At 56.8% G+C, this 23770-nt stretch overlaps 1 protein-coding gene across 4 annotated transcripts; it reads right to left on the bottom strand.

Moving 5' to 3' along the window:
* Positions 1 to 4288: 4288 nt before the first annotated feature.
* Positions 4289 to 22322, bottom strand: FHOD1 (formin homology 2 domain containing 1). 4 transcript variants are annotated; one of them, XM_083870431.1, is made up of 24 exons: positions 22071 to 22322; positions 15930 to 16036; positions 15741 to 15805; positions 14355 to 14422; positions 14161 to 14266; positions 13688 to 13782; positions 13146 to 13257; positions 12960 to 13054; positions 12728 to 12871; positions 12396 to 12610; positions 12132 to 12242; positions 11819 to 11842; positions 11062 to 11115; positions 10483 to 10649; positions 9305 to 10230; positions 8893 to 9045; positions 8579 to 8761; positions 8180 to 8299; positions 7866 to 8027; positions 7575 to 7765; positions 7310 to 7502; positions 7065 to 7218; positions 6803 to 6979; positions 4289 to 6314 (listed from the first exon to the last, which is right to left on the bottom strand). In XM_083870431.1, the coding sequence occupies exons 1-24, from the start codon at positions 22254 to 22256 to the stop codon at positions 6232 to 6234; spliced, it is 3891 nt and encodes a 1296-aa protein (XP_083726557.1). In that variant the 5' UTR covers positions 22257 to 22322; the 3' UTR covers positions 4289 to 6231. The 4 variants fall into 4 exon arrangements, with proteins under 4 accessions (XP_083726557.1, XP_083726558.1, XP_083726555.1 ...); XM_083870429.1 differs by lacking the exon at positions 4289 to 6314 and having other exon boundaries at positions 6321 to 6979; positions 22071 to 22319; XM_083870432.1 differs by lacking the exons at positions 11062 to 11115; positions 11819 to 11842.
* Between the last annotated feature and the right edge of the window lie 1448 nt (positions 22323 to 23770).

Genomic DNA, 23770 nt, shown 5'->3' on the forward strand with positions numbered 1-23770 from the left:
GGGCAAAGTCCTCTCCTTCCCAGGTTAATTACACAGGGTAATTGCTGCCGCTGGGCTCGCTTTATTAAGTACATGCTTTAATATTTCACCAAGTCTCCGTACTCAGTGATCCTTCGTGCGTCCCCGCCGTGGGCCTGGCTCTTGGCACTCTCCACCTGGGCTCTCACGTGCCATCATCAACACCACTCTCCCTTCCTGGTGGGGCCAGGCCCTGCCAGCTGTGCTGCCATTAGCACTGGCCTCCCCACCAGACCCCCGAGCCCTGTTGTGGTGACTCATGCCAGGGATGCCTGTGCCATCCTTGCTGGAAACAGCCTCCCTGGTACTGCCAGAAAAACACATTTCATCAGTGGGGATGGCAACAGCTGCAGAAGTACAGCATGGAACAGGCTGGGGTGGTTTGGCTGGGGTGTGGTGGTGTCACCCAGCTGAGTTTGAAGTGCTCAAGGGAATGTTGGGAATCCAGCAAGGTAGAGGAGGAGGAGGGATGCTCCCAACAGCATGGCCGCAGGCTCTCCCACAGGAATCTGCTTGCTTGCAGCCCTGGGCTACTGAACCTGGTGAAAACAATAGAGGTGGCCACAAAGCAGAGCCTCAGGGAACTTGGGCTCTGAAGAGGACCTAGTTAAACCTCACTACACATCACTTCATTGGGGCTTGAAAAATTCTGTTGGAGAAGGGTTGTTTTCCAGGAGAGGCCATCCCTCACTGTGCTGGCCCAGCTGGAGGTCTTGGAGCACACACAGGAATGGGGTCAGGGATATGGTGCTTTGCAGGGACAGACAGAATGTAGAGTCTGTACCCATGCCAGTGTTTCACAGAGGGTAGATGTGACCGTTCCCAAATTGTAACATCAATTTCCACAACCCCTTGAGAGCTGGGTTGGATGTTAATTTGTCCGTCCATCCATCCATCCATCCATCCATCCATCCATCCATCCATCCATCCCTTTCAGATCTCCTCACACATGGTCTCAGGATGCCTTTCTGGTGGAACAGCTCAGGATGGGTTTGTAGATAGCCATGGTGTTCTTTGTCACATCAATAAGGGCTTTGAGTGGGTTTTCTCACCACAAGGTCCGTGTGGTGGGGCTGGACCAGCAGCACCATTTTGCTGTCTCTGGCTGCTCCTCACTTTTCCCCCAAAAGGCTGGTGTGCAGTCAGGGTGACTGGTGGCTCTTCCCTTGAAGACAGTACCTGGCCTTGTTCATCTGCCCATTGCCCAACCCCGAGGGTGCCTCCCAGCTGTGCCGTGCTGTTGGGAAACGCCGTGATAGCCCCATTACCTTTTGACCTACTTGAGCTCTTCCGTACCCGTTCTGCTAATTACAGCTCATCTTTCACAGGGGAAGCGGGGCTGGTTCAACCACAGCCACCTCCCACACCTTTCTTGGGGCTGCTCAAGCAGGTCCCTGGGAGGGGGGACACACACACCACATCTTCCTATGCTCCCCTTGCCCTAGGCTGTTCCTCCAGCTCCTGGAGCCTCCCATGACTAACAGGTTTTGAGATAATTGTTCCACTCCCTAATCTGATCTGCAGAAGATTCATGACATTGTTTTCAAAGTGCCATAAGCCATTTCCAGGGGCTCTAAGCCCATGAGGGTTGTGATTCATCCACATGCTGCTGCCATAGGTACTTAATCTTCTTCAAAACACTAAGTCCTTCTTCCAGGGCTATTATCTCCTCAGGAAACACCACCCAGGCAAGCGCCTAACAGGGCACTTTTGCCTGTTCAGTGCTGATGGATATTTGTGCCAGCTCTTGCTTTCTCACAAATGCCATGAGGTACAGTCCTTCCCTGGGAGCAGTTGTCTCAGGAGAGGGGACCTTGGTGATGAAGCCTCCTTCAATGCCACTTGAGGGCTGGGTACCCACCATAGACTGCCAAACCCACAGGAAAGGGGATGCTGCACTAAAGCACAGCAGAGTCCTTGTCTCCCACACCATGTCCTCAAAGAGCCCTTGAATGGACAGGGGTTCATCCTTCACAGTGAAGATATGAGCCCATTGGCATCTGGGGCTGGAGACAGTTCAGGGGTGACAAAGGCTGTTACACCACCTGGAATTAACAGCCATTTTGCCCCAGAGCATCTTGCAGGGGACAGTGATTGATTACTCCTGGCACCAAATATTTGCGTCCTCCTACTGAACTTGAGAAGTTCTCTTGGTTCTGGTTGAACTTTGCTACTATAGCAGGAACTCTGTTATTGTGGTATTCTTTGGGGAGCACAGATCCACAGGTGGCTGTGATTCAGCTAAGCCAGGTTCAGCTCCAGGAAGCCTTTACTGCACCCAACAATATCCCTGTGATCCTTTCTCAAACCTAAGGCATGGGAAACTGAGTCTAAAAAAGCCCAGCCTGGAGGCATTTCCCATGGCACAGGCAACCTCCTCCACAGCCTCCATGGAGCCACCTTAGCTCTGTGTTCTGGGACTTTCTTCCTCTTCTTCCCTAGAATTTTCCATTCCTTGTTTCCAGCCTAATTGACGAAGTCCTTTTTTTTGGCCTTTCCTTATATTTTGAAGCTGTAAATCACAGGTGACCATTGGTGCCCATTATCTGCTGCATCTGATGCCATGTTGGTGGAATCAGCCTGAGATGCAGGCTTTGATCCTCCATCTGTAGGGGGTTTCCACATACCTTAGTTGGATGGTAGGCACAGCTCAAACCTTTCCCCAGTAGGTGGGCAGGGCCTCCTTGCTCCTGGGGTGCTGTGGCTGGAGCAGCTCCTTTGTGGAATACCAGGGCTGCTCCCCAGGACAGCCTTGCTGGCAGCATGGAGCATCCAGCCAAGTGCTGACCCTGGGTCTGCTCTTTGCAAACCCCCTTGTCTTCGGAATATTCCTGCCTCTGACTTGTTTTTTCAGGTTGTGCATGATCCCCAGGTATTTACAAAACACAGTTCTGATTCCAGAAGCATTCGTGGCTTTGGGGAGGTTTCACCTTCTGCCCTGGTGAGGACCTTGTGTCACTGTGCCTGCACAGCCTTTGCCAGCCAGGCTTTCTGTACCACAGTTCCCCAAACCAGAGCTGATTTTGGGCTGCACGCACCTTACTCCGTCAGTATGGCGATGGAACAGTGATACTCTGAAGTGATTCCACCTCCACTAATACTTAGTGCTCTCCTGGGTCGTGTGTGGTACCCATGCCAGGCTTGCTTTGCCAGCCCAACATCAACCTCCCATCTCCCATCTCTTCCATGCTCATCACAGAGACTCAACATTGGGGTGATGGAAATGGGAAATGCATCTCCCCCTTGGCCACAGGACAGGTGCCAGGGGAAGCTGACTGGGCCACACTCCAGGTGACATCTGCTCCCTCCGCTCCTAGGGAAGGGGGGTAGTAGGTCACAGCAGCTGTGACCTGCTTCCCATCCCACGCCTCCATCCTGCTGGGGAAGGTGGTTGCAGAATGGAGCCTGTTGTCAATCTGAAGTTGCTTAAGAGGGTTGAGGCCAGGAAGTAGAGTAGGTGTCCTCCCGCTGAGGCAGGAGGAGGAATTGTGGGGGGTGGTGTGGGGGTGATCACAATGCTTCTGGAAGGTGGCCAGGGTGCACCAGTATTTGCAAGAAATGCTCAAGATGGTTCTGACCTGGGAAGAGAAGAGAGGTTGTGCTGTTACTGATGGGTGCTCCACAAGGTGGTGGAGCTTCATGGCAAACAGGAGGCCAGGACCATGGGGAATCCCCCACGCTGATCTTGGGGGTGGCAGTGGGGACATGCCCATGTAGCATGAAGCTGGAGCTCACTTCAGAGTGTGGCAGCAAACAGGACCCTGTGCTGGGACAATCCAATGGAAAAGATGGAATGGAGAAGGCAGGGAACATCTATCACAGTAAGAGTAGAAGCTACAGAACAGGGTAAATGCAACATGAAGAGGAACCAGGCTCATTCTTGCTGTCTCCTGCTCCTCCCCACTGCCTGGAACGGGGCCAGGGCAGGATGGGGGCCAGGGACAGGCCCTGGAGACACAGCTGATCACAGGGGACAGGAGCCTGTCCCTGCCGGCCAGACAAACAGCCAGGACCAAGGACGCGGCTGTCATTCAACAGGAGACATGAAAGACTCGGGCTGTGTCGCTGGGTAGGGGGAGCAGGGTGCAGCCCCGCCGGGTGCCAGGCAGGAGAGAACAACAAACTAAAGGCCAGCGGCGAGTCCCTGAAGAATGGCGGGACGCGGGGCGTCCTTTCGGAACATGAAGCGTCCTTTCGGGTGGCCTCGCGGTGCATGTGGCCACCGTGCCCCCTCGTGGCAGCAAGACACAGCTCGTGGTCCCGGGCTGGTGTGGCCACGAGCCACGCAGGGATGGAGATGGAGGAAGGAATGGAGGTGCTGAGTGCCGTGGGGTGCCCTGGCAGGGTCACTTCATCCCACCTCGAGAAGTCCAGTGGGGCTGCAGCACCCCAACCCCACCTCTGTTGATGCTGCCTGAGGTCACATGTGCCCCAGGTCCCCCTCAAGCCTCATCTGACTGCCCCAAAACCCCCTCAGCTTGCCGAGGTGCCTCCAGCATCCTGCCACCCCCTCTCCTTCTCAGAGGTCACCCCTGCTGCTCATATTTTTGGCATAAACCACTTGTGCTGTGGCCAAGCCAAGCACTTCAGGCGCCGCTCAAGGGCAGCATGTGTGCAGGGCCAGGCTGGGAATCCTGGAAATAACACCAAGGCTGAAAAAATAAAAAGGTGGAAAAACCCAAACACATTCCCCTGCACCCTGCCTCAGTTTTCCCCAGCAAGTCTTCAGCAGTAACAATCCTGGGGCTGTCACGTGTAATGTCATTTTATGTACATGGAGTAGGTGCAGGGGGTCAAGAAGGTGCTTTCTCACCCCTTTCTCCTTCCTCCTGTGTATCAGTGTTGTCTATCACAACCTCTTTGTCCTGTCTTTGCAGCCCCAAGTCAAGCACCCAGAGGACAGGAAGGCCAGACCATATCTTGAGGCGCCTCTGGGACACTTCAGCTCTCAGCGTGGCATCTTGCTGCTTTCAGGGCCGCTCAGGAAGATCTCAGACACATGCAAGCCGAGGCAGGCTGGCATGTCCAGCCTCGTGGGAGAGGAACAACCCTGGGCAGAGATAGCCAGGAGGAAAAAGCTGCCCTGCCCGGTGGAGTTTTTCTTCATTCCTTGAAAGCCACAGAGACCTGCTGTGCGGGATTCAGGGCTGGAGGCAGCGCCAGGGCAGCGCCGAGGTGGAGCTGTCGTGACAGATGATATGACACCATTCCTGAATGCCTCTGCTACAGGTGACAGTGCCCAAAGCACTGCAGCTGGCAGAGGGGGATGCTCAGAAATGGTACCCACTGTGAGGAGCATTGCAGTCAGCACCCAGTGTGGGGTTTAATCCGTGTCTGGCATGGCATGAGCCATGCTGGGATAGGAGGTGGCAGGAACATCTCTACCATGGGGACAGGTAGATGTTGTCCTTGATGCATCTGCAGGAACAGGAAGCCTGTGTTTGCCAAGCACAGGTATTTCTGAGGATGGCTGCTGTGTCCTGGACCTGCTCCTAGAGGGGGACAACCACCCTGCTTCTGACCCAGCTCTGGGTCTGGCTAAACCCCCCAGGAGAGGTTTGTAAAGAAGGGGTGAGGTGAGAGAAAATTTTACTGTGTTGTGGCCTTGCGCTCGAGCCGCTGCTCCTGTCCTTGAGTGTGCAGCCTTGAGCCTGGCAGCAGTCCTTGCTCCTTTTGGAAAAGGCCCCCAGCTGTCCCGGTACAGAGGGGATTGTGCTGTGCCCAGAGAGACAATGGTGCCTACAAGCCACAGGGCTGGCTGAGTGCTTGCCTCACGGCACAGGGTTGGAGATGTGGGAGAAGGGATACTGGCTTGGCCAGGGAGGGAGTATCACATCATTCTGGCCTCTCAGGCACAGGAACAAGAGACACTGGCAGCATATCATATCATTTTATTGCCACAGCAGCTATGGACAAGACCTAATTCCCAGAGGGGGTTTGGGTCCAGACCCTTGACCCCTCTAATACTGTTGAGAAGATGAACCTTGAGCCTCCAAACGTGAGTGGTGAGCATCTTCCATCCCTGTTGCCATGGAGCAGCTCTGGGGCATCGCTCCCATCCTGCTGCCTGCACCTCTGGGAGCTGGAGGCCAGCAGGGAAGAGTGAGGCGTGGCCAAAGGTGCAGAGCGTGCCTATCCTGGAACTGCAGGGGCTGCCACCACATCCTGCCCTGGGGCTGCTGGCAGTGGGAAGCAGGAGCCCCCTCGGCCCCCTCAAACCTCCATGCCAGGCGCCCGCCCCAGGCCCAGTGCCTGGATCAGGTCATCGCTGAGCCCGCTCTTGAGCGTCCGCCGCACTGCAGGGAGAGGAGAGGGTGGCACTGGCAGCACAAGCAGCACTGGGTGCCAGAGTCCCCTTGCACTGGGGACCTGCCCATGCAGGGCCAGGGTAATGGGGTGCAGTGGCATGGAGTGGTCTCAGGGTATGTCCTGTCTAGTGGGCTCAGCATGGCAGATCATGGGTGGCCCATGGGGAAGGAGCCAGACAGGACATGGGAACAAGGACACAAAGGACAAGGCATGGAAACAAAGCACATGGAGATGGAACAGAAGACAGCAACAGGGACAGAGATGAGAGGGAGTATGGGGATTGGGCAAAGCCTGGGAAGGGAGATGGGACAGGGCATGGCAACAGAGACAAAGAGATGGGAAAGAGTAAGGTGACAGGGACACAGGGCCGGGACAAAGTATTTGAGCATGGGACAGGGACACAGAGATGGGACAGAGTACAGGGACAGAGCGTGGAAACAGAGACAGAACAGGGCACAAGGACACAGGGACTTACAGGACTTCCTATTGCCACGAGACCTCCTTCGCTCCTTGTTGGGGCAGGGTCGGGGGTTGGCATTGTGAGTCACTGATTTCACCAGCTGGTCCATGATTTCATCTGAAGCATCATCAGGTGAGCTGGGAACGTCCTCCTGGGCTGGAGAGCCCTGGGTCGGGGTGCCATGCCCTGTTCCTGCATGGGGACAACAAGGATGCTGGCACCAGTTGTTCCCAACCAGCTGGGCATGCCTTGAGTTCCTTTGCCATCCTGCTCCTACCCTGGCTGGCTCGGCTGCGGCGGGAAGGGATATCTGTGGGGGAGGTCAGCACAATCTTCAGGTTCTCATGACCCTCTTCCATCTGCTCCTTGGGGCTGCTGGACACCACGGCAGGCGGCAGAACTGCCTCGGCAATGCCGGAGAACTTCTCAGTCTGCAACGGGAGGAGAGGTTGGTGCTGGGGACTTGAGGAGCATCGCCTCCTGGTGGCACCCAGCCGAGTGTCCCCGTGAGTGTCCCCGTACCTCGGTGATGAGCCGTCCCCGGGTCTTGCTGCGCTCGCGGTGGGCGGCGCGTTTCTTCTGCTGTTGCAGGACGCGCTCCCGGCAGGTGCGGTACTCCAGCGCGAACTCCCGCAGCAGTTTGCAGATGGACGTCACCTTCACATCCCGCGCCGCGCTCGCTGGGTACCCCAGGTACAGCAGGAAGGAGTGAAACCTATGGGAACATCAGTCACAGAGGGCCACCAGCAGGACTGCAAGTTTCCTGCCGTGTCCCCAAGCCACCAACCTGTTTAGGACACGCCTGTGCACCACCTTCAGGACAACGATGCGCTGGGTGCTGTCCTTGAGGAATTCTGTCAGCTTGGTTTTCAGCACTGGCTTGGTCTCATGCTTGGCAATCACCTTCAGGTTATGCCAGGAGGCCCTGCACCTCCGCTCCAACTGTACCAGGCTGTTGGCCAGCTCTTCAAAGTCAACCTGGAAGAGTGAGATGTCAGTCCTTGGCCATGCTGGTGAAGCTGGGCAGCCACAGGACCCACACCCTCCCCATGCCTGGGTGTCACCTGCCTTGCCTCACCTTGGCCGAGCGGGTGATGGAGGCAATTTCTGAGTAGAGGTCAGTGGTTTCTGGGAACTTCTCTACCACCATCTGGCAGAGATGGTAGAGCAGGGACTGCCGGTGCACTGTGTCCTTCACTTCTGAGACCTTCTCCAGGTAGCCAAGCTCAAAGCCTCTGCTCTGAAACCCAATGGACTCAGCAGGGACTCTCCTCCCTACTCCAGCAGACCTCCAGTCTGCAGATCCACTGGGTCCCCACCAGCACCTCCCAGCTCCCCACAGACCCTTCTGGGTGCCCACACACCATGGCTGGTCCTCACCCTGCTCCTCACCTGGGAACCATTCAAGAAGTTGCCCATGGCCAGCAGTGTGGCCAAGATGCACTTGAATGTGTGATTTCTGGCCAGCTGCTCCATGCCTACCTTCAGATCAAAGAGTGGCTCTGCAATCTCCTGGATGAGGGGAGAAGCAGGTGAGATCCCTTGGCCACTCTCTCCCTTGGGAGAATTCTCTACAAATCCATTTCCCACAGAGCTTCAGCATTCACCCATGAGGACAACCACCTCCTGATCAATCCAAGCCCATGCTTGCCTTCGGGACGTGCAGCCCATCCCCAGCCAGGCACCTCCCATGTTTGGATATAACTGGTCCTCACCAGAAACATGCTTGGCTCAGTGCTGGGGTGTCAGCGGTGGGAAGGCAGAGGGGACATGAGGTACATGGCTCCGTACCTGCTCCAGGCTCTCATAGTCCAGCTTGAAGGCCCAGAGCTGGAGCCTGGCAGTGAGGTCACTGATGGAAGACAGGGAGAGCAGGAACTGCTCTGCAGAGCCCAAAGGCACATCAGGATTGGCCAACTGGGCCTCCTGGATCTTCTGTTTTTCCTCCTCAGTTGGGACCATGGTTAGGATTTTCTGGAGCAGGGAAAGAGGGATATGTCAAACCTCATACACAGGATGTGTCAGCCCAGGCATCATGGCATGAACATCTCCCAACCTGGGGAAATGGACCTCAGAGGAGCTGAGCTTGCTTCTCTTGTGCTCACCTCAATCCCTTCCTTGCTGACTGCAAACTCATCAAAGTTGAGCACAGCTGTCTTGATTATATGGATGGGTGGCAGGACAGTGAGGCCAATGTTGATGGCATTGCTCCTCTTGGGGTCCAACACCACCACCACCTTCTTCCCATCAATGGCTTTCTGCAAAGAGGACAGGATGGATGGGGACAGCCAGGCAAAGGCCTCACCTTCATGAACATGGGGAACCAAACACAGACCAGGCAGTGAGCCAAACCAAATACGTGCACTGCCCATAATCATCCCCACTGAGCCTCCAGGCTTCTGGTGCCCATCCTTGACATAGGGTAGAGGTGACAGTGCATGCTGAGAGTCCCTACAGGAACCCACAGGCTTCCTCCTACCCCTCAAGTCCCCTTTGCCAATGGGTGCCCACTGGTACCTTTGAGGCTGGCGTTTCCTTTGACCGTGATTCAAAGAGATGCTCCAGTTTGGCAGCATTGACCTCAACATCCTGCAGAGATGCCCAGAGTGTCCCCTGGCCAAACCTGCATGGCCCCACAGTGCCATCCAGCTGCTTCAGCTCCTTCCAGAAGAGCTTCACTGTCCTCTTCTTCTTGGCCTGGGAGGGGCCATCTGTTGTTGAGGGACTTGGCAGCCCTGGTGGGGGTGGGCAGCCGGGGATTGCAGGAGGTGGAGGTGGAGGGCAACCAGGGAGGGCAGGAGGTGGAGGTGGAGGTGGTGGGCAACCAGGGAGGGCAGGAGGTGGAGGTGGAGGGCAACCAGGGAGGGCAGGAGGTGGAGGTGGTGGTGGTGGTGGGCAACCAGGGAGGGCAGGAGGTGGAGGGGGAGCCATGAATGTTCCAGCACTCATTGCTTCAATGCCAGTATGGAGCAAAGACCCATTGGTCATTGTCCCTGTGTCCAGGATGTCAAAATCTTCTTCTTCCCCCAAATCAGTGAAGTCCAGGTCCTTGATCTTCAGCTGCGCAGGGATGGTCTCCAGGCGCTCCCATGTCAGCTCTGTGTCCTTTTTGATGGGCATCATCCCAGTGTTCTCCAGCTTCTGTGTGTGGGTCTCATCATCTATGCTGGACATGGCACGCACCAGCTTGGCATGGGCACTGGCTACTGGCCCGTCTGGAGACCTGCCACGGGGCCGGGCACTCTCCTGCTCCTGGCTGCTACTTCCCTTGGTGTCCATCTCCACCTCACCCTGGATCCGGGGAGATAAAGGCATTTCATGGAACACCTTCTCCCTCCCTGACTCTGAGGAGCCCTTGGCATAGAGCATGTCCAGCATAAACTTGGTGTCAGAGGAGATGGTGCTGCAGGAGTCAGTGGCGTCAGATCGAGCCAAGCGAGACCCTGCAGGGAGAGAGGGAGAAGCTGGGACAATCTGCTTGGAGGGGGCAAGTGGTGCTGGGATCAATGTGGGATTGGAGTCCTGCTCCAGAGTGGGGTATGCTCAGATGCTGGCATTTTGAGCAAGGAGGTATCACCAGCTCCTCCAAGGCTCTGTGTGTCACAGATACAGGCATGGGATGGGGAACAAGGGGCCACTAATCCCTACTCCAGGGACCCAGATGAGCTGGGAACACACAACCTGGCAGCACCTACTCATGTTGGGTGGTTCCATCCTGGAATCGGAGGTGCCGTGGTCTCTTTCCCATGCAAGAGCAGTAGGATGCTCCAGTGTAGTATCACTGAGGACATCGAGCCGTCCCTTGGCCATGGAAGAGATCTTCTCCTTCTGGGCTGCAGCCAGGTTCTCCAAAAAGCGAGCTCTGCAAGATGGGGTGGATGTTGGCTGGGAGCAAAGCAGGGATGGGGACAACAGGGACAACTGACAAACCACACCATGCCACACTGCACAACCAGTCCCACAGCACAGAAACCCCCTGCACTGGCCACACTGCATTGGGGACACCAAGGATTCAACCTCCTCTGAGCCCTGCAGAGAGGTGATGGCCCCACGGCTGTGCCAACAGGGTGCTGCTGTCACCAGATGGTCCCAACAGACCTGGTGCTCACTGCAACCCTCATCCAAAAGCTGCAAAACCCAGGAGGGCACCAAGACAGAGACTTGAGGGCACGCTCCTGCTCCTCATGCCCTGTGTGGCTGGAGCCCAGATACCTCCAGCCAGGTACCAGTCCAAGGAAGCGCATGCCTGGAGACACACGCATGCCTCTACTTACTCAAACTTCTTCAAAATAGGCTTGTCCCCATGCAAGGAGGGGGCATTCTCCCGCCTGAGGGAAAACAGGGGTTAGCCCCCACTGCTGGCAGCCCCCCAGGGCTCATAGGTCCTGCACACACCCACCTGGTAGCCCTCCAGCATGGAACCCTTGCTCCATGGCCCCAGGGTTCACAGGGAACCAGGAGAGCCCTGGTGAATCCCTTCCTGCCCAGGCACCACGTGGCATTGTGTGCTGGAGAGATGGGACATTGTCTCCTGCACCAGGCCAGGACACCTGGAGTGGGTTGTGCCACTCCCAGCAAGGACACCTCACCCCAAAGCAGGAGTCAGAGGATGCCACATGTAGTGGGGTGATGGGGGAGCAGGTTGGGGTCCCATAGGTAGGACTTGAAGGGGGAGAGTCAAGGGATGGGGGCAGCAAGGTGGGTGCAAGTGCCTGCTCCTCCCAGAGCATCATAGGATAGGGCAAGGGAGAATTAACTGGACATTAAGCTGAAAGAGAGTAGGTTTATATTGGCTGTTAGGAAGAAATTCTTCCCTGTGAGGGTGGTGAGACACTGGCATGGGTTGCCCAGAGCAGCTATGGATGCCCCATCCCTGTAAGACCAGGCTGGATGCTTTGAGGAACCTGGTCTAGTGGAAGCATTGGAACTAGATTGTTTTTACGGTCCCTTTCAACCCAAACTATTTCAGGATCCTTTCATTCTATGATCATGCTGAGAGGGAGCACGCACATGCAGAGCCCAGGCACTTACCAGACAGGGGCAGTTTGGTGCAGCCTGCAAAGGAAAGATAGAAAGAGTGGGCAGAGGAGAGGGCAAGCGTGGGCAGAGAGGAGAATGAGGAGGAGCTGGAGCAGAGCTGTGCATACCCGAAGGATGCCTTGGAGCCCCTGGCTGGACCCTTTGATACCTGCTGCCCCCTCATACATCTCTCCAGCTCCAGTGCCCTCCCAGACTGTTTCCCCTGGGGGAAAGGCAGAGTGTGCCCTGGGATGGACACACCTGATGCATCCCATCCTGCTGCCCTGAGGGATCTCTGTGCACCCAGCCCTTCCTGGCTCCTTACTTGTAGACACTGCGCTCTCCTGGGCCTGGGGGCTGCTCCTTCTCAGCCGGGGGGGAGGCCAGGGCCAGCCGCACGCTGGAAGTGCTGTTGTAGATGCTGGTGGGACAGGGTCTGGAAGAAGTTGATGGGGACTAAGAGCAGGTCCCACAGGACTGCTCTCCACCCTGGCACCAGCAATGGATCCAAGTGCTGCTTATGCAGCATCTCGGTGTCTTCACCATCCCAGGAGCATCCCCACCACGGACCACCTCCAGCAGCACTTACTCTGCTGGGCTGCTTGGTGCAGGGACAGGCAGAGTGTCCTCAGCTGGGGGCTCCTTTGGAGTGCCAGGAGACCCCAGCAGTGGCTGGGCATCAGCACTGGAATCCTGGGAGCCACTGTGGGATCGCCACCCACGCCGGCCCTCGTCTGTCCTCCTCCGCTCTTTGCGTCCCCCTGCGGGCGGCTCTTCCGCATCATCCTCCAGCTTGAGAGCATTCTGTGGAGGCACCAGGGGCATGGCATGGGCACAGCAGCATCCCTGCAACCCCACACACTCATCCTCCCTGATGGAGGCAGGTAGCATATGGCCAGATCCTGCTGGAGCCCCGCTCACCTCGTAGAGTGTGAACTGGTGCTTCAAGTCGAGGTCAGTGCCCTTGCTGCCCAGGTACTGCTGCACCACCTGCTCCATGCCCTGCTGCTCCAGGCAGTCGGTCACGTCGTAGAAGGTGTCCTGGTCTGGGAGGGCTGCCAGTGTCTGGGCAGAATCAGAGGGATGCTGCTGGCACTGGGGTGACCCACACTGAGCCCCAGCAGTGTGGCACCACGGGGACACCCTCACAGACCTTGTTGATCAGTGTCATGGTGAACACCAGCAGCTCCGTGTCAGCCCCGTTGCGCTGCTCCAGGATGGCCATTAGGTTGGACCATGGACAGGCACCTGGGAAAAGATGCATGAACAGTGACATGCAGGCCAGGAGGGGACACTGTCCCCCAGCAGGGACCTCGCAGGAGGCTGGAGCTGCACTCACCTCTTGCCTGGTCCACAGCATTGACAGCGTGGATGAGCAGCAAGGCGTTGGGCTCTGTGTACTCCACAAACACCAGGAGCAGCTTCAGTGCTGTCTTCACCACCAGGCGAAACTGGGCAAGGGATGACAGCTGGGACAGCAGCAGCAGTGACAAGGGCCTGCCAGTGTGCTGCTGGGGTACTGTGGGGTGGCTGTGCCCATGCCCCAGGACTGGAAGCTTTGCCATGGGGCCAGGGACCTGCAGCTGTGAGGCTGATGGCCAAGAGACACTGGGAAGGGACCTGGAGCGGGAGTGTCTTACTCAAGCTCTGTGCCTGGGAATTGGTCACATCACGATGGGGAGATCTGCAGATCCTGAGTGACTTTCAGATGGCTGGGAGCAGCACCCAACACAAGTCAAAGTACCAGGGTACCAAGCCTGGCACCCTGTGTGGTGGCAGTGAAATACGTCCTCTGAGGGATGGTGCAAGGGGACAGCCAGAAGCAGGGAAGGGGGTGCAGTGGAGGGTACAGGCAGCCCCCCAAAAGCAACAGGCACTCACTGGGCTTCCTGACAGTGTGTACAGCCACTGGACAGTCTCGTTGTGGTTGATGACACCCTGCATCCCATCCACGAAGAGCATGATCTGGCTCAAGGCTGCAAGGCAGAGAGTGGGAAGGCTGATGGTGCAGCAGGCAGGGGCTGGGCATTCCCATCCCTGCACAGCATCACCACAGCAAGGGCAAATGTCTGGCTGCTGGGAAGGCAGAGTAGCCCTGGCAGACTTTCTGGCTCGCCCACCCTGAGTGCCAGCCTTCCTCTCTGGGGATAAGCATAGAATCCTGGAATGCTTTGGGTTGGAAGGGACCTTAAAGACCCATTTCAGCTCCCCTGCCACAGGCAGGGACATCTTCCATTAGACCAGGTTGCATCAAAGACCCATCCAGCCTGGCCTTGAACACTTCCAGGGATGGGGCATCCACAGCTTCTTTAGGCAACCTGCTCCAGAGGTTTGCCCTGTGCCCAAATACCAACCCCGGAGAATGTAATTCTGGTAGTTCTGGTCGGCTTCTGCCCCCACTTTGATCAGGCACGTCAACCCCTCCAGGTTCACGAACTCTGGCACCAGGTCCTTGTCCTCCTGTGGGGAGAAGGCCAAGTGTTACCTCAGTGTGGGGCAGCCAGCCCTGGGGGAGCCCTTGCCCTACCCTGCACCAGCATCACCTCACCTGGAAGAGCTGCTTCAGGGAGAAGAGGGACCTCCGCAGCTCCGGCCCCTGCGAGTTGTACAGCTTCTCTGGGAGGAAAGGAGAAATGTGGTTTAAATGGCTCACTGCTGAACTGGGGCTCCCAAATGCTCTCAGCTTCCTGGGAAAGCCCTGCATCCTGATTTATCTTGATCCCTGTGCCATTGCCCCGGCATTGCCCTGGCTGTGAGACACACTGGCTGGAAGCAGCTGCTGCTCCACAACTACGTATTTCAGCCCTCCCACTTTCCTTTTTTTTTTTTTTTTTCCCTCTGTTTCAGACTAGCAATGACACAAATATCCCCTCTGGTTTCCTGTGTAGAACCTAAACAGGAACAGAGGCAGGAGGCTGAACTACTTTTAGCAATCCCTCCCTGGGCACAGCCATGCCATGGTTCCAGAATTCTCAGCAGCCCCAAGGCTTGGGAAAAACCACAGGATGGGTATAGGAAGGCCAGTAATGTGACACAGGTTGCTCAGGGACAGGACTGTCACTGAGCTGGAGACTATGTGCTTATGGGGGTGGTGCCTGCAGGCAGGAGCCAGCGTGGAGAAGCCGGGGCTTTGGGAAGCTGGAAAACCCCATGAAGACACCAAAGCCATTGGGAGCCAGCACTTCCCACATGCAAAAATTGAGTTAGCCACACATCCCAACTTATTTGGGTCAGGCTTAGAGCTGTAACAAGCTAAAAACAAGATGTCCAAGTAGTCCTCCAGACATGCCCTGTAAAACAGTGTTCTGGCAGCCTCCTCCACTTGTTTATCAGCTTGTCAGAGAGCTGAGAGTGAAGGCAGAGCTGCTGGGAGGAAAAGCAGAAGAGCTCAGGGCTCAGAGAGAGCCTGGGAACTGCTGGCAAAGAGCACGACCATGACCCTGACCCTGAGCTTCCTGCATGGTTCAGCTGCAGCCTTGCACAGCCAGCTGATGCCCATCTGGCATCACTTTGCTTAGTGCTTGTTTTGCTGCTGCCAAAGACAAAAAAAAGAGGCTTGAGACTCTTGAATATTTTGCAGGACCTCAGAGCAAGCTGCCTGAACCATGGCAGCACTTTCTGCTGCGCAAGAGCCCTTTGTTTATATCTTCACAGCTATATTTAGAGCTTGCCTAAATGACCCAGAATAACTGCAGTGGGTGGTGGGCTCCCAGCCCAAGAGGCAAAAGTCCTGATCTCTGAGGATGGAGGGGATTAACCCAGTGGGTATGCCATAAGGACCACATCCCCTGGCCTCTGGGAGGGGTTATGGGGTAGAAGCAGCCCTCTCCATCACAAAAAACCTGGCCAAAACTCACTGCAGAGGCCAAACTTCCACCATCCAGGGCAGTGGAGCTGCTGGACCAGCCTGGAGGAGGGAGCAGCCCCGACTCACCGATGATGGCGTGGACTCGGACGGAGAGCTGCGTGCGCAGGATCAGGGTTGGCCGTCTCCCCTTCCTAAGGTGGAGGAAAATGCAGTGTGAGTGCCTGCAGTGGGATCACCACAGCCCCTGGCTCCTTGCCCATGGTGTTCACACACATATGGGGTCCCCACAGGATTCAGGTACCCTATGTGCCTCACCTGACCTCCTCATAGAAACCCTCCAGATCATCCTTCTGTTCCAGCAGGGACAAGTCAAGGTCCAGGTAGTGTCCAGAGGGTGAGACCTGCAGCGTGCAGTCCTCCAGCTGGGGATGCAAACAGCCAGGCTGAGCACCCATGCCCACCACAGCCCTTCTGGCTCCCAGAGCATTCCCAGGTCACCCTCCTGCCCACACTGAACTCAGCTGGCAGACACATCCTGGAGTGGGGTGGCATGTCCCACCTGTCCCCAGTCACTGGCTCTGCAGGGAGATGCCCCAGCACCTTCCACCTCAGCCTGGTGCTGATTGTGGAGAAATATGGAGCCCCGAGCTGGAAAAGGTTGAGTGAAGGCAGTCCTGCCACCATCGAGCTCCCTGGCAATCCTTAGATGGGAACCATGGCAGAGGCTGATTGGCTCCCTGGGGCTCTCCTTAGTCAGCAGGGCTGCGACGGGGCAGGATCTATCTCCTCCCAGGACTGGCAAATTGCCCCTGCCTGCAGGGACTGGATCTGAAGGAACTGTCAGGCATCCAGCCCAGCCAGGGACACCCCAAAGCAGAGCAAATCCCTGGGATGTGCCCTGGCTGACACACCCTTTGACTCAGCCTAGAGCCACGTGGCATCTCCCATCAGGATCCAAATAAGCACAGCCCTGAGACAAGGCTGAGGCAAAGGCGTCTTCCCATAAAATCCATGCACAGTGACCATGATGTACAGCCAGTGGGCACAGCACCCACAAAGTCCATGAGGTATCCTGGAGCCAGCAGCACCCCACAGCACCCCGGCATATCTTCTGGGATGTGGCAATTCACCCTTGAGGCATGAGTAGAAGCAGAGGGAGGGCAGTGCCAGCATCCTGCCTCCCCTGCACATCTGGATCTGTTCCTAAAGCATTTTGCAACTCCCCTGCCCCACCCTCTCCCTGCTCACACCACCTCCAAGGAACAGATCTGGATGGCAGGAACTGAGGACTGGGGATAAAACCCCATTATTAAAGCTGCTCATGGTGCAAACAAGAGCAAGCAGCACAAGCAGAATAGGAGAGAGAAGTGGGGATCCATCAGCCGTCCAGAACTCCACCTCAATTTCAGCCCCAAATCGCAAAAGTTCTGAGCACAGTCCTGTGGCTGAGGAGCTCAGATGGGAACAGTCACAGCTTCTCTCCCTTTCCCATCAATGCCTTTCCCCACTGTGGCCCTGGAGACCCCACAGCAATACTGGGTATGGCTCCTGCATCTCACTGGGATTCCTTTCCATGATATTCCCATGCCCTTGCATCCCAGCATTGTGCACAAGCTCACACATATGAATTGACTGTGAGTGTGACGTTAATACCAGATGATAAAGTAAAATGCCACATGCATTGAAGTAATTAATACAAGACCACGCCTCAGGATACTGGGCAATTTGGCAGGGCACTGTTGTTGGGTTGGGCTACTCCACCTCCCGTGGTCACTGGCCACACCAGCCATGGCAATGTGCAGCAAACACAGGCTGCTGGCACTGGACAGGCACTCCTGGCTGCCAGCTCTGCCTTCACAGGGTGATTCCTAACACTGACCCCACACGGGATTTGCTCACTGGGGAATGCTTCAATTCCTCCACTGGGACAGGCTGTCCTGTATCCCTGCATCTACCTGGACATCCCTGCATCCACTCAGCCAATCCTGAATACTCCTGGGCATCCTCCCAGACACCTCTGCATCCTCCTGGCCACCCCTGCATCCACAGAGGCATCTCTGCCAGCTGCTTGGGCATCCCCTCAGGCATCCACCCAGGCACTCAAAGACAGCAAAGAGCCAAGCACCCCCAGCATAAGAGCCTTGCCTTCTCTGGGCTGCCACAACCCCAGCATGTCAGAGTTAACATCTCCAGCTCCTTTGGGAGTGGTGACAAGTCCCAGCTGGCGGGGGGAGGCCAAGCCCCTGGGACCTGACCCTGTGTATTTCCTGTGTGAGCTTGGCAATGTTTCCAGGGATGCTCCTGGGGATGGAGAGAGGCCGTCCCAGGCTCCAGCTGCCCTGCCAAAAATCCTGGGCAGCACTTCCACACCAGGGAGCAGCAACTGCCCCAAGGTCAGGGGTTATTCAGACAAGGGGTTTATACCCTGTAGGACGAAGCAAGAGTCTCAGTGTCATGCTGCTGGGGGCAGCAAGCTGGGGTAACAGGTTACTGATAGCTCCCAGTGTAGGGTGGCTCTGATTCATCTGTCTTTTGCCTGGTAAACCATTATAAAATGAGCAAGACTTTGAGGGCAATGGAGACTTGAGGGCAAAGCAGAGCTGGGAGAGGAGAGGAGAGTGTCCCACGCTCACACATCCAGCCCGCAGCTCCTGGAAGTCCCAGCCACCCTGCAGCAGGATGGATGTCCTTCACCCACTCACAGGGAGGTTTTGGTGTCTTGCTGAGGACACGATGCTGATCCCAGCCCTGATGTGGAACAAGGACCCACGACTTGGGAAAGGTTTTGGTCTGTGTTGAATGCCCCATCCCTGGAAGTGCTCAAGGCCAGGCTGGATGGGACCTGGAACAAGAAGTCTAATGGAAGGTGTTCCTGCCTATGGCAGCAGGGTGGAACAAGATAATCCCTTTAAGGTCCCTTCAAATCCAAACCATTCAAACATTCAATGGGAGGATGATGGAAACCTCCCCACCTCCAATATGGAGACATCATCCATACACAGACAAACTCACACCACCCACCAGAGCATCACATTTTCCTGCTCACCCTTATCACAGCATCCCCACATGGGACGATGCTGTAAGGCCAGGCAGTGAGTATCTTCTTTATCTGCCAGCAAAGGAAACACTTTCACCCCTTTTCTAACACTTTCTTTTTGCAGTAACCACAATTTCTCGACATCGCTGCAGCTCATCTAGGAAGGGTATGGGGAAATTACAGGGAAAATATATTATTTAAATATAGTAGGCAGCAGTTAAACACAAGGCACTGACAAGTCAGAAAGCCCTGGCATCAGCAGCTGCTGCTCATCCTCCCAAAACACACAGGGTGAGATGGTTTATAGAGCTACACCAGCCACAGGACCAACCCCAACCCCAACCCCAGCCAAGCACATTCACCACAATTTAATTGCAGGGCTAAGAGGGGTGTCGAGGTGCTTGTCCACTCTTGCATGATGGATGGCAGCAGGTGGATGAGAACACTGCCACTGCCTTACCATGGGGGCAGGGAATAACCCAAGCCAGGAGAGATCTCTGGAGGTAACCCAGAGTCTGCCCAGAAGTGCAAACTTGCTTCCCTCTCAAAGCTCCTCCAGCTGGACTCATTGCTCATTAACAGATCTCTTGTTCTCATCAACAGACCTGTGGCAGTGGGAGGACCCCAGTCCTAGGCAGCAGTTGGTGTCCTGGAAAAGCCATGACATGAATGCCTGACTGCAGCTCCCTTTCTGGGATCCATGCAGGATGGTGTTGGGGGCTGGGGAAGTGCTGGGGGCTGCTGAGCACCAACACTCAGCACCACTGACGACCCCTCCTCACTGCTTTTTTGCCTTCCAGAAGTTAAGTGGGGCAAAGACCCTCACAAAAGCTCTCCTCATCCTGGTAGGAAACAGAAGGCAACAGGGCTGTGGGGTGGGGATTGCACACTACACACACAGAGACTGCCCCACCAGCACGCCTATTGAGCACAAGAGCTCTCAGCAAACTTATGGCACTGAGGCCAGCGACCTGTTTGCTCTTCCCAGATTTCCGGGGGAGGAAGAAGAATGCAAAACATCAGTTTTACAATTGTTTGGAAAAATCCCCAGATTCAGAGGTGAGATAGTGCTTAAGGGAGGCAAGGGAGCACAGGGGCCTTTGGGGACTTAAAGGACAGCCAAAAAAATCTGCCCTGTCAAAACCTGCCTGCAGAGATTCAAAAAACGCCCACGCCCTGCCCAAGCATCACCCAAGGGTACTAGAAAAATGCTGGAAAGCTGGGAGAAGATAGTATCAGCCTGGAGGCAAACAATGCAGCAGCAGCAAACAAAGCAGGAAGGTATTTCCAAGCACAAGCACACTTCCCGGAGAGCATGAAAAAGCCATCAGTGACAGGTCGTGTTCAGGGAGAGGAAGCGCTAAGGATGTCATGGGGCAGGACAGGCTATTGAAGGCAGTGATGCTTGCAACAGAAACCTCTTGCTCATCATTTCTAAGCTGTTCCCAGCACAGGGAGCTGCTTAGCTGGGCCCAGCAAGGGTAGGACTCAGCTGATGTCCCACGGGTGCCTGCGGCTCAATCTTCCTCTGACCATGAGGGTATCCCAGCCCAGCTCCCTCCTGGCTGCTGCATCCTCTTCCAGTGCTCTGCAGGTCCAGGCATGCTGCCCAGCAGGACAAACCTGGCACCAGGCATCTCCAGCTCAATTTTTTTGCAGCCAGTTCCTTGGGAAAAATCCGACTGTTCATTTACTAATTTTAGGGCGGTGACTAATGGAGCTGAGTGCTACCTGGCACAAAAGGCACCAGGGGAGGCCTTGGCTGGTCATGCCAGGGGAACGGCATCTGCATGGCTGCAAGGGTGCCAGCTCTGAATTTCGACTGAACTGGGTGGTTTGGGAGACTGACCTCACTCCACAGGCTGTAAATCCCTGTGCAGGAGGCTCCCAATTTAGACATTTACTCACGCAAACCAAACATCCCAGCCTGTCAGGTGGGACATTCTGCAGCTCTTGCTGCCTCAGAGAGTGCTGTGTGGTAAAGTCAGCATGGTTTATAACCTATATAATCCAGAAATCTGGTTTATGAACCCAGAACAGGATTCAGGCTGTTCACCTGTGATTTCACTGAGAGTCATGGGATGATACAGGGAAACTACAGGAAAAAAAATATCCAGAGCTTGGCTGAGGCAGAGAACAGAGCATGATATCCCAGGATCAACACACTTCTGCTGGGCACAGAACCTCCCAGCAACGCTCCTGCCCTCGGGAACGCAGTGTCCAGTGTCTCCTCCCCCTCCCACTGCCCCGTGCCTCCATGGCAGCACTCCGGGCTGGCGATCCCGTTACAGCCAGCTCCTGCCCAGGGAGCACAGCACACGCCTGAAATTTGAGTTTGCTCCATTCGTCATGTTTCCAGGCTGTTTGTTCCCAAAGAAACTCCTTTTAGTCACCGCCTAAAAATCCCATGACGGCGAGGACATGAGACCTGCTTCTTTGCTCCAAGAAATATGAAAAGGGGAATAAACGGGAGGGTTTTTTTGGTACAGGCAAAGGTCTCAAAGTGATCTCCTCTCCCCGGGAAGGCCGGCAAGCTCAGTGTCAGGCACACAGAGCTGATATTCCCCCTCCTGCTGCCCCATCTCTCTGCTCTGGCTCTGACTCCAAAATCCCCCAGCCAGCCGGGGTTCCTGCCTCCCTTCCCCGCACTCCTGTAGTGCTGCAAGATGGAGATGCTCAGCTATTGCCAAGCTCTGCTGGGTCCCACATTCCTAAGGAAGAAAACAAGCCTGTCCCCATCCTGAGAAGGATGCTCCGAGAGCATCACACCCACAGGAGATACGCAGGGAGAGTACTCTGTCTTCCTTGTCTCCTCCACTTCCCAGTCTGAGATAGACTTGAGGACGGACAAACAAGATACGATGCCTCACTTTACATTCGGCCTCGTGCCTTCCCGCCAGCTGAAGGAAATTGCTCAGCACTAATTTCCGTATTGTTTCAAAGCTGCTGCTGGACCGGTGAGATCAGAGGCTGCAGGGGCTGGTGGCCCTCCGCCCCCACCATCACCTCCCCGTTTTCCAGGTGCCGCAGCAAACAGGAACACGGGAAGGGTCCCGGGTGGAGACGATGTGCTCTGCTCCTGGCTGCCGGCGTGGAAACGCGGGGCCGGTGGGGAACACGCTGCCTGCCTCAGCCCCGACGACACGGGATGGACGCCTGCCCTCATCCTGCTTCCCCCTGCCAGGGTTCCTGCTTTCTCTGAGCAGCACATCCTCTTCCTCCCGCCGACTCATTCGGGGCCGGCCGCGGCTGGCATCTCCGGCAGGAGCTCACAAACCCCGCCGTGACTCACAGCGGGAGCGCTGCCCGGACACACCGTCCGATCCCTGGGCCCCCTGTCCCCTGTAGCCGGCCATCCCCACCCCGTTCCCCGCTCGGTGCCCGCCCGGTGCTCCCCCCGCCGCCCCGTCCCCGCTCACCGGCAGCGGGGCCCCGACCAGGCGGTGCAGCGCGGGCAGCTGCGCCCCCAGGGCCAGCGCCTCCTCCACGGCGTAAACCGGGGCTCGCCGGGGCTCCGGGAAGCTGCCGAAGGCGAAGGGATCCGCGTCCTCCAGGTACTGCACCCGGCAGGGCACCGTCGCCTCCGCCGCCTCCGCCACCGCCATGTCCCCGCCGCCGCCGCGGCCCCGAGCGACCGGAGCCCGGGCGACTCGCCTCGGGCCAGCCCCGTCACCGCCCCGTCCGCGCTGCTCTGCGCGCCCTCCCGCGGCCAACACAAAGGATTCTCCAGGCACCGGGATGCTCCAGGCGCTGGGGGGCTCCACTGGGACGCTCCGGCACCAGGGATGCTCCAGGCCTCGGAGGATGCTCCGGGTTCTGGGGGGCTCTGTCGGGGTGCCCTGGTATCGAGGATCTCCGGACACCAGGTTGCTCTGGCGTCGGGGGTGCTCCAGGCTCTGTGTGGCACCACTGGAATGCTTCGGGATGCTCCAGGCCTCATGAGGTTCCAGGCTGCTCCGGGGGGCCAGGTGGGCCTGCTTGCCCAGGGGAACTGGAGCACGGATGGGCAGCTGGGCTCCGTCTCCCCATCCTGGGGCAGGGGGGAAGCAGCACAGGATGAACTTCCTGGATCCAGTGGTGCTACCCTGGGAAGTGGGGCATACTGAGCTCAGACTGCAAAGCAAAGCTTGTGTAAAATGCATTTTACTTTCTTTTTGACAGATTACCTGGACAATGACAATGATCAGACGTGATGGAGTGGTGGGCAGGGAGCTTTCCCCTTGCTCCTGTCTCCAGCCTGCACTCCCCAGGCATCAGCCTCTGCTGGCCAACATCTGTAGCACATTTGTACCCAGGCAGAGAGGTGGGAAAAGGTGATGCCACCGAGGCTCCCAGGGAAGTGTCCTGTGGCCCATTCCCACCTGGGCAGTGGGCTCAGCCTGGCACTCAGCATCTGAGAGTGCCCATGCCATAGGCACTGCCAGACAGAAATCTTGCTCTGGCTCAGGTGTCCTCTGCTGTCCCCCAGGGACATGTGCACACAGAGCTGGCTCTCCATGGAGCACTCTGCCAGAATCCCTTCTTGCCCCCTGCTCAGCATCCCATCTCCCTGGGCTGCTTGGACATAGCTTGCTGCCCACCCAGACATGGGGTGCTGCATCTCCCGCACTGGGAGCCTCAGGGATGGGGTGTGGGAGATGAGGCACCTCCCAGGGCATGGGGGATGGCCTAATCAATAAACAGGAGATTTTAGGAGTATCTGAGAGGGGCTGAGGAGGTAAAGGGGAGACAGAAATTTTTGGAGCCTCCCCATGGGTGTTCCCAAGCTGGTGCTCAGGCAGCACCTGGGGCAGAGGTGGATGGTTTCACCTGGGAAGGGGCTGGCTGGGAGGGGGATTGAATGTGGAGGAAGATTGGGAATTTAGTGGCTGCTTGAAGACTAAGCCAGGGCGGGGAGACTCAGACAAAGCAGAGGCACGGGGGGAGGGCATGAGGGACTAGGGTGATGCGGGCGGCACGGGAACAGGTGCAGAGAGGACTGAGACGGGGCTCTAGCATGGGGCTGGGGGCTGCGGGTGGGTGCGGAGGAGCGGGGACGGAGGAGGGCACACAAGGGCTGAGCAGGGCGGTGCCGGGGTCCGGGGCGGGGGCTGAGGCCCGGGGCAGTACCGGGGGTGGC

This window comes from Zosterops lateralis (assembly GCF_965231275.1).
Source record: "Zosterops lateralis genome assembly, chromosome: 12".
Taxonomy (NCBI): Eukaryota; Metazoa; Chordata; class Aves; order Passeriformes; family Zosteropidae; genus Zosterops; species Zosterops lateralis.

Bases quoted from the DNA above. Each gene is read 5' to 3' on its own strand.
- FHOD1 (XM_083870429.1), bottom strand. From the start codon at position 22,256: ATGGCGGTGGCGGAGGCGGCGGAGGCGACGGTGCCCTGCCGGGTGCAG. The intron at 14,423-15,740 runs GTGAGTCGGGGC...CTTTCCTCCCAG, and splicing joins CCGAGTCCACGCCATCATCG to AGAAGCTGTACAACTCGCAG. The intron at 8,028-8,179 runs GTGAGGAGCAGG...ATTGGGTTTCAG, and splicing joins ACTTCTTGAATGGTTCCCAG to AGCAGAGGCTTTGAGCTTGG.